The sequence below is a fragment of the Aedes aegypti genome, chromosome 2 (assembly GCF_002204515.2).
Source record: "Aedes aegypti strain LVP_AGWG chromosome 2, AaegL5.0 Primary Assembly, whole genome shotgun sequence".
Classification (NCBI taxonomy): Eukaryota; Metazoa; Arthropoda; class Insecta; order Diptera; family Culicidae; genus Aedes; species Aedes aegypti.
The window spans coordinates 147,499,907-147,515,975 of record NC_035108.1 but is presented as its reverse complement, the minus strand read 5'-3'; the positions used below and the strand labels follow the sequence as shown (position 1 = coordinate 147,515,975).

Here is a 16,069-nt window from a genome sequence, read left to right as displayed (position 1 = left end):
CTCAATAATCAAATCTGAGAAACGTATTTCATTCAATAAGAATTACATTCTTAGAAACGCTACACATGTATATGAAACTGATCAACCTTGCGAAGAACAGAACAAATACTTCCTATTTGAAAATACACAAATTGAACATGCTAATGAGTGTATTCACAGGTTAACATCTGTTTCGCATGACTTAAGAACCCCTGGTAAACACAAATCATTAACCTCCCACTTCGAAACCAAATAGCACCGAAAATGCTAAAGAATGCAATTGCAACCATATGTGACAATTGCCGCACAGCAATACCATCCACCGATAGACCTTATTCCATTCCTTCCTTTCCATCTCTTGTGTGGCCGTACCCAAATGCACTCGAACGAGTGGCATCAAATTGCACAACTCAATAGGTCCGATAGTCCACCGAAATTCTAACAGACGCAGCAGTTAAGAACCTTTGTCAAAAGTCACTCCAGCCGTCTCGCTTACCCATATACAAACATAGGTTAAGACCAAATTGTAAAAATCCTATATAAATGAATGACTTTGTTGAATAAAGATGATTCTTTGTCCGAGAACTGACTCTGGCAGTCTTTCGGCCTGAACCGGTAGTTTCTACCTTAGTTCGGTTACCGATTTAGCCTAATAGAGAAAGCCTTCTCCAATCAAAGGAGCTTTAATGCTACATGGCGACCGTGACAGGTTATCTACTAACTTCAAAAGTAGACCCTGCAAGTCAGTAAAAGTGCGTGAATTATACCCGATCGCGATGTGCATGTAAAGTTAAAAAAAAAGAGTACTTAGTGACTTGGAAAAACAAATGCGTGTAAAAGTGATGTGATGTGATGTGACTACGTCGACCAGTTGAAAAATAATTAAAATCCGTCAAAAATTCTCGTTCAACATGGGCTGGTTTGGCTCAGACGAGATAGAGAACAATTTTAACACAAGTGCTCATGATACTTTACAAACTGTCGCGCTATCAGTGATAGCGCTAGTGGTACTGATTTATGGCATTTTGCGGATTGTTAATAACCACCAAAAACGCCAAGCGGAGACAATATTCCAACTGTACATTTGAGAAGGTATACTCTAAAGGACTCGTAAAGAGGATCAACGACGGAACCATCCTTATTAATGACGCAGTCGTAGAAGTTACATCGAATTGCACTAATTCCAGCCAACCATTAAGCGGATACAATTTACCCAATGTATCCTTCATATTAACGAAGAACTCTACTCCAACTATGAAATCACCATACCTGGTAGACCATACTATCCAACAACCGGACTACGAGTAGACGAAATTCATATCATCGATGAACCACCTATGGAATACTTACAAAAACTTACATTGGATCATCGAGAAGAATTGGAAACCTTAAAGCTGCAAAACCATTCCCTTTCATGGAAACTCAATGTATTTGGAAGCGTTGGACTTTCGACGGTAATTATTGTCTCGAGTTCAATAGCAGTTTTCTGTTATATTTTCAGAAGGAAACAGCAATCAGACATTAAAGTCACATTCAACAAAGATGCTGAGACTATCATAATTCATGACTTGGAGCCATCAACATCTTCAACATTATCAGAAAGCAAATCTCTCACATCAAATCTAGAGGAACTATCAGAGGAAAGGAAGAAAGAACTTCAAACATTTTTCGATACTCCAACGGCACTCCGCACCATCCACATGTAACTTTGAGGACAAAGTAACTTAAGAGGGAAGGAGTTAGCAACAGCGCGGCCTACATCATCAGTCCATCGATCCCACAATCTCTTCAGACGACGGATGACATATCCCAGACCACTTTCTTCGATAATCCAAACAATCGCCGTTATTAAAATCACGCCGATCACCGATGTCGCCAATGCTATGATGCTATGGACCACCCGCACGCAGAGTCATCAGAATCCAAGTTATCACCCAGTGGCCCACGCACCACAGCAAAGTAAAGCAATCGTCATTCGTCAGTTGATCACACGGATTATCGCTGACGACGACAAAACATCCGCGCGGTATCGCGTATCATTCTGATTGTTTAGGCTAGGAGGCAATATCGTTTTGTTTATTGTGAGGTTTGATGAAAGTAAAATAAAGAATGTCCAATCAGTTCATTTCTGACCGTGATCGAGAGTAGACTTTTTTTAAAAAGCCGAACCGTCCGTCGAAGACTTAACTGTCGCCCGAATCTGGGACCTGATAGTAATTGTATAAGTTCAGTCGAACGAAGCCACCTTCAGCTGCCTCCAAGAGAGAATTCGTCATCCCGGACCCAGAGCCATCATCAATCAAGTTGGTGATTTGAGGAGACGGAGCGCGAAGAGGTGCACTACCAGGATACCCAACCCCGGAAATAGGACCATCCAGGACTGAGGCGTTGTCCCGCAGTACAAACCGTACTTCCTGAGCTTCAAAGGACTTTCCAGGACCTAGGCGTTGTCCCGCAGCATGCGATTGTGCTTCCTGATTCTCTTGTAAGTACTATTAACAACAGAAAGAAATAGTTTATAAGTTAAAACCGCACCTCAGTGTGTCAAAAATCTAAACGCGAATTCGCCTACTAACAACACAGTGGTAAGCCCGGCCCATCCGTAAGCGAACCACTATAATATCACAGTTTAGGCGCGAACTAACCCTAAACCAAAACAAAATAAATCCGTAATTAATAAAATAGTGAAAGTGTGAAAGTGAAAACATTGTGTGATTAATTAAGTAGTTCACCTGTCCTTAATCCTTATCATGACCCCTCCAATTATACAACCCGCACGCCTCAACATCGTGCAAAATCCACTTCAAGCTCAAATTCCCGTTCCAGATCCAATCCCAATTCCAGTACCAATCCCTGTTCAAATTCCAGCTCCAAACCCAGCTCCAATCCCAAATCCCGCACCTCGATTCGTTATTGATCGAAACATTAGTTTCGAGTATCGCGGAAAAATTCCGCAAATTGTTCGAGACCTCCCCGACTTTACCGGTAATCCACGCGATTTAAGTCAGTGGATTTTGGATGTCGAAGATGTCCTTGAACTTTTTGAGGATCTGAAAAGCAATTTTCAGTACCATCTTCTGATCAAAACGATCAGAAGAAAAATCAAAGGAGAAGCGAACGACGCTCTCATAACCAGCAATACTCCAACTCAATGGGACAGCATTAAAGATGTCCTAAAGTTGTATTATGCTGACAAGAGAGATCTAATGACTCTCGACAATCAATTAAAATCGCTCAGACGCAGCAAGGCTGAAAGTCTTGAGAGCTATTACAGCAGAGTTAGGGAGCTCGTAACCCTAATAAGCTCAGCTGTTGCCATGGATAACCAATGGCAAGGTTTTGAAACGGTGCTAATGCGCCTATACAACCAAATAGCATTGGACACATTCATTAGGGGACTTGGTGACCCTCTTTCTAGATTCTGCAAAAACTTTAGGCCAACGAGTTTGGCGCAAGCCTATAGTTATTGCGTGGACTATTTAAATTTAGACGCTCGAAATGCACCGGTAAACGTTCCTTCTTGGCATCCACTCCCTTCTTCGGCACCTCCATTGCCTAAACCCAACTTTGTGGAAAGGCCTCCAGTTCCACCGCGTCAATATAATGCTCATAACAATCTTCATAGAGCACCCCCAATCACACCAAGAAATATTCAACAAAATAACTCCCATGCTCAACAAAATAATTTCAATTATAGAGCACCCCCCATTAGCTCCTCCTCGAAACTTTCATCAATTCAACTCTCATGCAAAACCCAATGTTTTTGCACCCAATAGAACCTTCATACAACCCCAACCACGTCCTGAACCAATGGATACCAGCAGTATTCACACACACCATGTGAATTATGGTAATAGGCCGATAGCTCAACGTAGAATTGCAAGCGATTCTATGCGAGCACATGACCCAGGAGCAAAAAGAGCCGCACATACTCTGGAACATGTTCTTGACCCTTCGGAATACCAAAAATGGTATGAAGAACAATTAGAACTAAGTAGGGAATTTTTCCATGAAGAGGAATTGCTAGAGCCTCTGGAAAATTTGAATATCGACAACATCGCGGCAAATGAAGAAACCCCAAGCGAAGAAACTAATCAGGCCCAAGAGAGCAATTTTTTAGAGAACGATACCGAATGGGTGGCAAAATGGTTCGAATGAAAAACGTTTCGCCGCTACCATTCATCAAAATCCCAACTAATAAGGGATATATGAAATTACTAATCGATTGTGGAGCCAACATAAATAAAATATCCAAAAAATGGGCTCTCACTTCCGGACAACAAATTTTTAAAATACCTCGACAAACTGTTAAAGGTGTTACAGGAAATAACGCTATTTCCGAGGTTACATATCTTCCAATTTTTTCTCCAATTGTTAACCATGCTTTTGAATTTTCCATTTTTGATTTCCATACTTTCTTCGACGGAATCATAGGAACAGGTATAATTTTCAACAAATATTTCAATTTCGTCTCTAACCAAGGAATTCTACAAGTTTTTGGCATGGAAAAAACGCTAAACATTCCTATACATTTCTATACACCCACACCAGCACCCAGGAAAGTAAATTCAATCATAGTTTCTGAAAAACTGAGGTTAGCACACCTTGGTGAACAAGAAAAATCGACGTTAATCCCAATATTAGAAGAATATCAGGAAATCTTTCATAATCCAAACAGTACCCTTTCTTGTGTTACGAATGTAAACTGTGATATTCGTACCACTGATGATTTACCCATTTATCAAAAAACTTACCCTTATCCCATGGCATACAAAGATGAAGTTGACAAACAAATGAAAAAACTGATCGAATCTGGCATAATTAGACCATCGAGATCCCCATGGAATTCTCCAGTGTGGGTCGTCCCTAAAAAAATGGACGCATCGGGAGAGAAGAAATTCCGTCTCGTAATTGATTACAGAAAATTAAACCAAAAAACGATATCTGATAGGTACCCAATGCCTGAGATATCAAATATTCTTGATCAACTAGGAGGAAATAAATATTTTTCCACCCTTGATTTGGCTTCCGGATTTCATCAGATCAAGATGAATCCCAAAGACATTGAAAAAACCGCCTTTTCGGTCAACTATGGGAAATACGAATTTGTTCGTATGCCCTTTGGCCTCAAGAACGCTCCCGCTATTTTTCAACGAGCAATGAACGATGTTCTACGAGAGCACATCGGTAAACGATGCTACGTTTATATCGACGATGTGGTAGTTTTTGGAAAAGATCTTAAGGAACATAATGAAAACTTAAGAATAGTTCTAAAGACCCTACACAAAGCAAATTTGAAAGTCCAACTGGACAAATCTGAATTCATGCATACATCGATTGAATTCTTAGGTTACGTGATTTCAGATAATGGAATCAAACCAAACGAAAAAAAGATTGAAGCAATCATGAAATTTCCAGAACCTAAAGATCTTAAGCAATTAAGAGGATTTTTAGGACTCATCGGATACTACAGACGATTCGTTAAAGATTTTGCAAAAATTGCAAAACCTCTAACAAATCTTTTGAGAGGGGAGAAGAATCCCGATTCAAAAAAGCAAATAATTTTAAACCCAGATGAACGGAAATGTTTTGATACTATGAAAAACATTCTGACTAGCAACGACGTTTTAGCTTACCCTGATTTTTCAAAACCATTTTTGATCACCACAGACGCGTCAAATTTCGCTCTTGGTGCTGTGCTTAGTCAAGGTGAAATTGGTAGTGATAAACCAATACACTTTGCCTCTAGAACTTTGAATAGAGCTGAAGAAAATTATTCAGCAACAGAAAAGGAAATGTTAGCAATTTACTGGGCTCTTAAAGTATTCAGGAATTATATTTATGGTCAAAAATTTAAAATAGTTACTGACCATCAACCTCTAACTTTTTCCTTATCACCCAGAAATGTGAATGCAAAATTGAAAAATTGGAAATCATATTTAGAAGAACACGATTATGAGATCGTGTATAAACCCGGCAGAAGTAACGTTGTCGCAGATGCCTTGAGTCGCATCCAAATTTACTCGCTTACACCAACTCAACACTCGGCAGAAGATGATGACACTAATTACATTCTTTCAACTGAAGCCCCCCTTAATGTCTTTAAAAATCAAGTCATTATTGAAAAAGTAAATGATAGCCCAGACACAATAATCACAAATCCCTTCCCAGGAGTCCGCCGTATAGGCCTTAAAAGAACAAGTCTAACTGATCAAATACTGGCTTCATTACTCAAAGAATTTTTTGATCCTTCTAAATTGAATGGTTTATATACTTCCGAAGAGATCTTAGGAAAACTTCAAGAAGTTTATAAACGATTCTTCAGTCGCGCTGGTCTCCTAAAAATACGCTTTACACAAAAAATACTTACAGATGTCTCAAACACGGAAGAGCAAGAAAGAATCATTCGCGAAACCTATTTAAGAGCTCACCGCGGTATTAACGAAAATAAGGAACAAATTTTGCGAGAGTTTTATTTCCCAAAACTTACGCAAAATATTAAAGATTTTATAAGCGTTTGCGATGTCTGTAATACTTCCAAATACGATCGACACCCACTTGTAATACCCATTCAAGAAACTCCAATTCCGAGGTACCCTTTCCAAATTGTGCATATTGATGTCTTCCAAATAGAAAGCCATTACTTCCTCTCAAGTATCGACAAATTCAGTAAATACGGTCGAATGGTTCCTATAGAATCCAGAAATTCAGCCCATATTGAAGATGGAATATGGACAATATTCACTTCGCATGTTACTCCTGAATCTATTGTTGTAGACAATGAAAAAGGTTTACAATCACCAACCATTCGCGGCTGGATGATAGACCTGAATATTCGTGTGTATTTGACCCCCCATCATAAATCCGAAGTCAATGGTGTAGTTGAGCGATTCCACTCAACTATCCTAGAACTCTATAGAATTCAAAAACAGATCACTCCTGAAACGGCTGTTCGAAACCTCATTCAAACAGTTGTCGAAAAGTACAACAATAGTATTCACTCGTCCACCACCATGACACCCAAAGAAATTGTCTTTGGGAAGACTAGAAATACTGACCAACTAATTGACCCCGATCGACTAGAGGAAATTCGACAAAAACGTTATGACGATGTTCTAGTTAGTTTAACAAAAACGCAAGACAAACAACTTTCAACAATCAATAAAAACCGACGTGACCCACCAGAGTTTGTTGTTGGCAAAGAAGTTTTCGTTAAGGACAAAATAATCAGGGCAAAACATAAACCAAAATTTAAAAAAACATTTTGTACAACAAAATAATAATGTCACATTCAAAAACGAGCATAATTCCAAACTACATAAATCTAATGTTAAAAATATCAATGTTAAATAATTTCAGAATCCCACACATACTTTGTAACAACATCGAAATTCACAACGTTAGCAACGATCCAGTAGTCATAGTGAAGATAGGAGAAGCAAGAATCATAGAAGGATACCAGAAATTCGTACATGCCATCAACATAACGGACATAGAACAGTCAATATCGCAGATAGAAAGTCACATATCCACAGTAAACATCAGCCATCCAGAACTAATCACACTACTGAAACGAAAGACAGACGACCTAAGAAATAATATAAAACAACTCAAACCAAGACGAAAACAAAAACGTTGGGACGCGCTAGGACGAGCATGGAAATGGATGTCTGGTTCACCTGACGCTGACGACCTTAGAATAATTACAAAAGGCATAAACGAAATGGTCGACAATAGTAACAAACAAATCAAAATTAACGACCAAGTTTTTGATAGTTTAGGAAACCTCACAGAAATAACTAATAAACTCATCAACATTACAGAACAAAATTCCAAGCTTTCTTCAGAAGAAACTCAGGTATTACATTTGATTTTAAATTTAGACATCATCAATCAGGAGATAGCAAGCATACAGGAAGCCATAATATTTGCAAAATTAGGGACAGTCAATTACAAGCTTCTAACCACGGACGAAATCATCCAAATTGACGAATTGCTAAGCAACCAAGGCATGCACCTGGACCTCTTAGAAGAAGCCATCAACTTTGCGAAGGTGACCATCGGCACAAACAACGAGTTATTGCTCTACGTGGTAAACATCCCCAAGTTTTATCATCCGGTCTACGAAGTACTGAAAATCGAAGCCATCTTAAAAAATTCTCAACGCATCCATTTGAAAGGAAATATTTATTTACGAAACAAGAACGAATTGTTACTACAGAAAACACCTTGTGAACGACTTGGAAATTGGAGTCTATGCTATCAATCAGACGTCGAAGACATTTCGGACGACAACTGCGTTTCCAAACTAGCAAGGGGAACGGAAAGCACAGTCTATCATAATTTTCGTTATGTTCAAATTTCGTTCTCAAGGCACCTTCATTCAAATTGACCGATCCAACACACCCATCGAGGCACCCACGGCTACCAAAGACGTCCAGTACTATCAACCAGCTTCAACCATTCCGGCAGGGCTAACCGTCTAACGTTGACCCAGGAGGCCCAACACTCGGGGGAGAGCAGTTATCACCCAGTGGCCCACGCACCACAGCAAAGTAAAGCAATCGTCATTCGTCAGTTGATCACACGGATTATCGCTGACGACGACAAAACATCCGCGCGGTATCGCGTATCATTCTGATTGTTTAGGCTAGGAGGCAATATCGTTTTGTTTATTGTGAGGTTTGATGAAAGTAAAATAAAGAATGTCCAATCAGTTCATTTCTGACCGTGATCGAGAGTAGACTTTTTTTAAAAAGCCGAACCGTCCGTCGAAGACTTAACTTCCATTAGCGAAAACTACAATGTTGCAGAATGGACTGCAACATAAACAATCTCAAACTGTTCCCACGTTCCAGGACTACTCAGAACTAACTTCGTAGGTTAAGAACAATCAGTAAATCAGTCTTTAGTAAACCGTGAATAAACGAAGAGCTAAGGCTCAAAATATATTTTTTTCAAGTTTCCGGACTTGGAAGAATTAACTCAATTCCCAGCCAACGAAAGAGATAACGCAATTAAAATCAGGACATCCGTTATTCGCGACAAAATTACAATCAAACAGAATTTAAGTAGGATAACATTAAGGCCCATCTTACCGACCGTTTCGGTGACAAGAACCTAGTCTAAAATCTTATGCGAAATCAGTGATGGCATCATATGAATCAATGCTGATGAACGCCTACATATATGGCTTACACGAACCCATATCCACGAACCAGTACACCCAATGACCTTTGGTCGGCCTACCAGCATGCTCAAGAAGTAGGAAAAAAGAAAAGTCTAAATTCGAAATAAAAACAACTGTTGATCCTCCAAAAATCCATAGACCCCAGAATGTCCCAAATCGCCACGGAAGTTGGAACCCTAACCAACAACAATATTATTCGTAGCCAAAATCAAACCAATCGACCAGAATGTTTTCCTAACCCAAAGCCTTTCCCTTACCAATCTGTAACCAGACCATCACTTACACACAATAAACTACCTTCATCCAGTAATGTGATGAATTATCAAAACCTAAACAGACCAGCAATGCTTTCCATAAAAAATGAATCCCATTCTAACAACATTTTTCGGAGAAACCCTCCAGTTTAAAACCAAATTCATTACCAGTAATTGAATGAACCCCCAGAAGCAACTACTGAAGAAGCATATATGAATATCGAAACCCTCAAGAAACATATGAGCCTCCAGTTGATGATGAGGTAAATTTTCAATTGGATCCATGGCCGGAACACAACGAATAATTCCCAATAACATTGTACCATATGTCTAGATTCAGACGAAAAATAGAACTTTAAATTTCGTAGTAGATACAGGGGCGAATAAAAATTATATATCACCTTAATACGCAAGTCCTTGAAAACGAAAATTTGGACCCCCATGCAGAATTGAGAATATCAATGGATCATATGATCTAAGCCTATATATAGAAATAAACATGTTTTTTAATTATGGTACCATTCCTCACCAGAAACATAACATTTTCAAATTTCATGAGCTTTTTGACGGACTAATCGGTTTTCAAACTCTCACGCAACACTAATAGAGACACGGCATCCAACACTCTTGTATCCATCCAAATTTTTCAAACTACACGCAAATAAATTTTAATAGTCAAGAAACTATCAACAAATAACTTCCTGTCTCTATAAAAGAAAAAGATTTATATAATTATGTCCCAACCTGCCAAACTATCATTCTACAAGTTCTTCCACACAGCATAGTTCCCACGCCAGGCAAAACAACAACAACGGACATCCGATCCTGTACGTGACAATTGGATGGGAGACATCGCGCGCCAGCGATTCCCAGCTGACCTCAGCATCCCGAACGTGACGATCGCATGGGAAACATCTCGCCGTCATCGATGGTTCCCAGCTGGCCGTAGGGCTAGGTAGGTTACTAGATTACCTAAGTACTAAGTTAGGGAAAATCAGTCAGTTATTGTTTAGATCTAGGACAGTGAGGTTCTTTACAAAAAGTGGTTATGTTTGATATTGTAAATCAAAAATAATATGTGAATAAAAGTGATTGTGGAAGTGTACTAGACATCTCTCCCGTCTCACCTTAATCTAACATATCACCTTAACTTTTCAGTTCAAGTCTATACGCACGCCCAACGGTGCAGTTTACAAAACAAACCATTAGGTAGTACCAACGGTCAGGACCATATGCATGACAGACCCGAATTATCACGGTGACTCACACCGTCGGCCTCACATCAAATTAAAGCAATTGATGGACATGCGGAAGGCATTTCGCATAATATATTGTTTGTCAACATTTTGTCATTTTGTCGCCTCGTTCGCTCATACCTTTAGACCTTAAGAATGCCTACTTGTAAAACGCTATAAAAGAAGGCTATCAATAAACAGAAGTGGGTTAGAGTCTTGACGAACATCAAGTCAGCTCGCCCCGTCGTCGGCGTGCTAAGTATGCGCGTGCAACTCGCGAGTAAAGTTGAGTGCAACAGTTTCGCAGGGGGCTGTTGGACGCACGGTGTGCAAACCCCGTCCTCAGCGTTTGTACATTTTAACCGACCGCTATCGTGATGCTAGTTAAAAGGTGAAGAGTCTGAACAATTTAATCTCTGGACACTCCGGCTGGGAGCACAGCTCAAGGATACCGGAGGACAATCCAGAATAGAAGTTTGTTTGAATAGAAGTTTGTTTACAAAGTGATGAACTCACTTCCCTAAGTATACAGTTAAAGAAATTAGTGTATTAACTGCATAAATTCAATTTTAACGTAAAAGATTAGATTAGGATTAGGATTAACAATATTTTAATAAACTCTCTTCTAGTGTTTTATATATCTATATATATACATAGGACCTCGAAATCCAGTACTTATAAAAATTGGAATTGAGTTCGACTTAACTAATCTTGTTCCAAGTCTTCTCTTGGGTAATAAACACCTCATTCGTACCACGGACGGCAAAGCGAATGGGTCACAGCTGGAATCAGGCTGAGATTTCCCCGACAGCAGCGAAGAAGAGCAGAAGAGTGATGTAAACCGGAACTGTAGTCAAGGCAGAATCTGGTGAATTGACCTCTGATAGTCGAGGCAGAGTGTCTGAATTGATGAGTGATTTAGCAGGTCTGAAGTCGAGGAGGCAGTCCTGTTAGTATGAGAATATGAAAGAGAATAATCGGAACTGTAGTAAAGGCAGCGTACTGATTTGATTTACAATGTGGATGATGAGAATTTTCTTCTCTTTTTCGTTATAGAACAAACTAAATCAAAGCAGATTTGGAGAAGGAAGCTTATGGAGGAGCTGATAGCGCTCAAAACCGAATTGGTTATTGAACGGTCTGAACGGTTAACAAAGCAATGAATAGAGCAAACCGGTCTTTTTAGTAAAAACCACTTAAAAGTGCTTTGTAAAAACCACTTAAAAGTGCTTATGTTAAATCTTACTTGCCGGCCTAGTTTGTAGATAATAAATTTTATTTTGGAGGAGTTCTGTAGTGTCTATTAAAACCTATAGTTAAAACTTCATTTTGCTTGTCTTACAAAGACAACGGTAAAACTCCCAAGACTTCATTAAGTCATGTTAAAGTCTTCTCAAAACTTAACGACCTGATGCGTGATATTGGACTGCAGTCCATATAACCAATATCGTTTTCGATAATAATAATCATTTAGAGAATTATTAGTTTATCAGTAGAGGAAAATAGGAATAGCAAATATCCTTCCTGTAAAATTATCCGATTAATGTGCGTAGCGTATAGGTCTCATGCTTGCTTGTACTTCCCGTTCTAGCGGGACAACTGTGCGGCACACAACAGCTGAACTACACGGCAAAAGTTTTAAGGAAAAAGGATTTTGGGGAAGGATTCTTAAAATCAAAAGCTCTCATGAATGATTATATTGTACGGAATGATCACCAATTGATCTTGAACCATCCCAGACAAAACCAACATTATTTAGCTGGATGGAATCCATTTTTATTGTCGCCATTTCAGGCACATAATTACAATTTGCTTAGAAAATTCCATTTTATAAGTGAGATCAGCATGAAATCATTCTGAAAATGGAATGGAATAAAATATTAGACAGGCAATTATGATATCGTTAGTATGGCGCGTTGTTGTAGATCAAAAAAAAAAATTGTGTCATTTCATCAGTAAATTTTCTTTGGCGTGAATTTCACGCAATTGTATGGAAATTTACCGCCACGCAAAAGAATATTATTTTGATTTATTATTATTATTAGTCGGCAGACATCATGATGGTTTCAATATTATAAAAAAGGTTATGATTCATGAACAACTTGTTGGCTGATGTTTGTTCAATCGTTCAATCTTGACATTGGTTTTATTCCGTATTTTAAGATATCGCAAAAGATTTAATACCGCTAGTTGAGCTCAATATGACTATATAATAGCTCTTATGTGTGTTTTATAGATCACTACAAGAGTAGATGTATTCATACAATACAAAACTAAGAAGTATAGAAACGGTTTAAAGATATAGTCTTAACAACCTCCTGTAGAGTGGGCCATTTGAGGTTTAACGGAGTTTTATCAAAGGTTTATTAAGGTTCTAAAATGAGTTTTAACGATATGGTAGTAACAACAGCTTGTAGTAAATGAAAAAACTAAAAATGTTTCATGGGTGATAATCCGAAATCGGAAAATGAGTCTCTGATGGTAACAATGAACCATATGTCTCTCGGCTAGTGGAACATTCTGGAATGCAAGCCGTCGGAGGACGAGAATGATGTGGACAAAAAAGCATACGAGCACTGGAAGGAGATAATCTCGGCATCTTTCAACCTGGTTCACGCAACTGATGAACACGCAAAAACGGTTATCTTCAAGATCAAAGCCGGGGCGCAATTTTTGGAGGTAATGCGAGGAACATGTTCAACAAGAGACATGTCGGAAGAACGAACTCATCCGTTTTTTAAAGCAATTGCCCGGCTGGATCGAGGACCTATATTTTTGGGCAGCGCGGCAAACTGATGAATTCTGTCCAAATCAAAGGAGAGTCAAACGTTCCCTTTGTTCGACGAGTTACAGCTGCCACGGAACAATGCGACTACAAAGGCGACTAAGAAATGGAAGCTATTGCGCGAACTCTTGTTAAGGGATCAAGCGACAAGCGAGTACAACACGATTCTGTGGCAATCAAAGAAGCAAAGCAACATACCAGCGGGGTCAATCTCACCATCAGGGTTCGTCAAGAAGCTCCTGTTAGCGATGCGTCAGTATGTATCCTGGCCCTGCAGAATGTCCCAACCTGAATAAGGTATGCCACAATTGTAACCGGCGAGGTCATCTAGCTCGTTCCTGTTTAGTTGTGGCTCGCCAGGGAATTGGTCAGATGCATGCACACAGTGGACCGGATTAGGATGAATCAAGAGCGAAGCTTGCAGCGATTACTCAAAACGGCGGAAGACAAGGATGAGGCAGTGCAAGACTTTGTGAAGGTAGAATGAGAGTAGTTAATTTGTTACGCGTTTTATCTCACATTTGAATTTGTTTTACATAATGACGATTTGATTTGATGTTGATTTTAAATTAAAAGAATTGAAATCAAAACATTCAAACGAAACAATAAATTTTTAATTATTGGGTAAAGAAATTCTTGAAATGGATTCACGGATGTCTTAATTTATCGTTTGGAAGCGTTGTTTGTAGTTGGAAGTTTATTCGAGGTTTCCAACAAGTGAAAAATTAGGTTCATATACTGTTCCGTGTGTTGTATGAGCGGAGACAAATCGACTGAGATGGCAAATAATATTCGCGACAGGTGTTCACCCAAGATATTCAGGTCAACCAGTTCGTGATTTTCAATAACGATTGATATCGATTTGATTTCAATCTTTGTCGAACATCATCATTGAACAAAGAACAATAAATAAATTGTAACACTGGTTGATCAGGATATGCCAGACGAGTATTCAGTATCAGACTGTCGTGCGATTCGGACGCTTTTTTCTATTGCTCGTTTTTCTATAGTTCGTGTTTAGTTTGTGGCAGCAAGTAGCAGCAGAGCAATCGCGGCCCATAGCATTTGCGATGGGTCGCAATCGAAAGCAGAAGGCGAATTCCGCCTCAAACCCTGCCCCGCTGACCGACAACGGGCAAACAAGTGCGCCGAAGCGCTTACGAAACCAAGATGTCAACCCGGCGGCTTTCAACAACAGATTGTTGGCAAACAACCAGTTTGCCTCCCTGCCAGTGGATCAAGTCCCCCAGAAGGTGAAGGTTGCCTCCCTGTTCACGGCGACGAAGGACATCTCGGCACTGTGGTCCGAACTAGCGGTTCGCCAGACTCCCGCAGTGACTACGAGAAGGCCGGCAAGCTACTGAAGGCAAATAGGCCGGAATTCTACACCCACGATGCCCCCGATAGCAAGCCGTTGAAGGTCCTAATTCGAGGGCTTCCGGAATACACCTTGGAAGCAATCATCGGTTAGATGGAGGTGGTCGGATTGAAGCTGACGAACGTGTTCCCCATCCAGCAAGTGCAAGGAGGAAGGCATCGCGCCAACCTCTACCTGGCCCACCTGGAGAAGGGATCCATTCCCATGGCGGGCCTGACGAAGGTGAGAGCGCTCTTCAACATCATGGTTGAATGGGAGCGCTACCGCCCGAAGAAGAAGGACGTGACGCAGTGCGCAACTGCCTCGCGTTCGGTCAAGGGACGAGGAACTGCCACATGAAGCCCCGCTGTGGCAAATGTGCCGGTACACACGCCACGACGACATGCCAGCCGATGGAGGAGGACATTGAACCGAAGTGTGCCAACTGCAGTTCCAACCACGAGAGCAGCAGCCGTAATTGCCCCAAACGAGCGGAGTTCCTGTCGATCCGCCAAGAAGCAGTATCGTCCCGCCAGCGCAGGCCATAGGCTAATGTACGTGCCATAAAATCTTTTGTTCTCATGACTTTTACTGTGCGCCGTGTGTTGGTGCTGTCTCGCTCTCTCTCACGGGCAACTTGAAAACAGGGCGCACAGTAAAAGTCAAACGTTTTATAGCATGCATAGGCTCATCCCCATCGCTGATGGAGCAGCATTTTCCAATTCCCCGCTACCAGGTGCCCAATCTGCCACCGCTTCCACTAAACCACCAGTCGGCCCCCTCCGTTCAGCATCGCTTTGCGGCCGCCGCCGCTGCTCCACCGGTGCAGAGAGCGCCCCCTCCTGGATAAGGGATGGATGAAATACAGGAAACATAAAAAGAAGTATCAAACATTACAAGACAATTTTGTAAGATTTCGTTACAATAATGTTAACAGGAAGAATGTTTCAGATGAAATCAAATTTATTCAGGAACTGTTCAATCTGAATGTAATCTGAAAGTTGTCACTAGTGGCACTGAGAGTCGTCCACGAGAGAATATCGTGTGGTTAATCTTTGGAACTTTACAGGCTCCGAACCTTTTCCATTCCACGATAGAATTGTTTTCCGCCATCTAGGCCTCAACGGGGCTTTTAGCCTCAACATACAATTTTACAAAACAAACTTGAACAAAAATTTCTCAATTTTTATAGAATACTCCAAGAAACTACTTAAAGTCATTGTACCCCACTAGGGAATATTACCTCAGATACCAGTACTTGGTAATCGA

General features: G+C 40.3%; 1 protein-coding gene across 1 annotated transcript; it reads left to right on the top strand.

Moving 5' to 3' along the window:
• The first annotated feature begins 340 nt into the window (after positions 1 to 340).
• LOC110675142 lies at positions 341 to 8,620 on the top strand. Its single transcript, XM_021839523.1, has 3 exons — positions 341 to 2,464; positions 7,339 to 8,343; positions 8,452 to 8,620. Exons 1-3 carry the CDS (start codon positions 2,439 to 2,441, stop codon positions 8,618 to 8,620), a joined length of 1,200 nt encoding a protein of 399 aa, XP_021695215.1. The 5' UTR covers positions 341 to 2,438.
• The last annotated feature ends 7,449 nt before the right edge of the window (positions 8,621 to 16,069 follow it).

What these genes read in the sequence shown, in the direction of transcription:
- LOC110675142 (XM_021839523.1), top strand. Translation starts at nt 2,439, where the DNA reads ATGCGATTGTGCTTCCTGATTCTCTT. An exon ending in TTGTGCTTCCTGATTCTCTT is followed by an intron (nt 2,465 to 7,338) that starts GTAAGTACTATT and finishes AAATAATTTCAG; the next exon opens with AATCCCACACATACTTTGTA. An exon ending in TTTCGTTATGTTCAAATTTC is followed by an intron (nt 8,344 to 8,451) that starts GTTCTCAAGGCA and finishes CCATTCCGGCAG; the next exon opens with GGCTAACCGTCTAACGTTGA.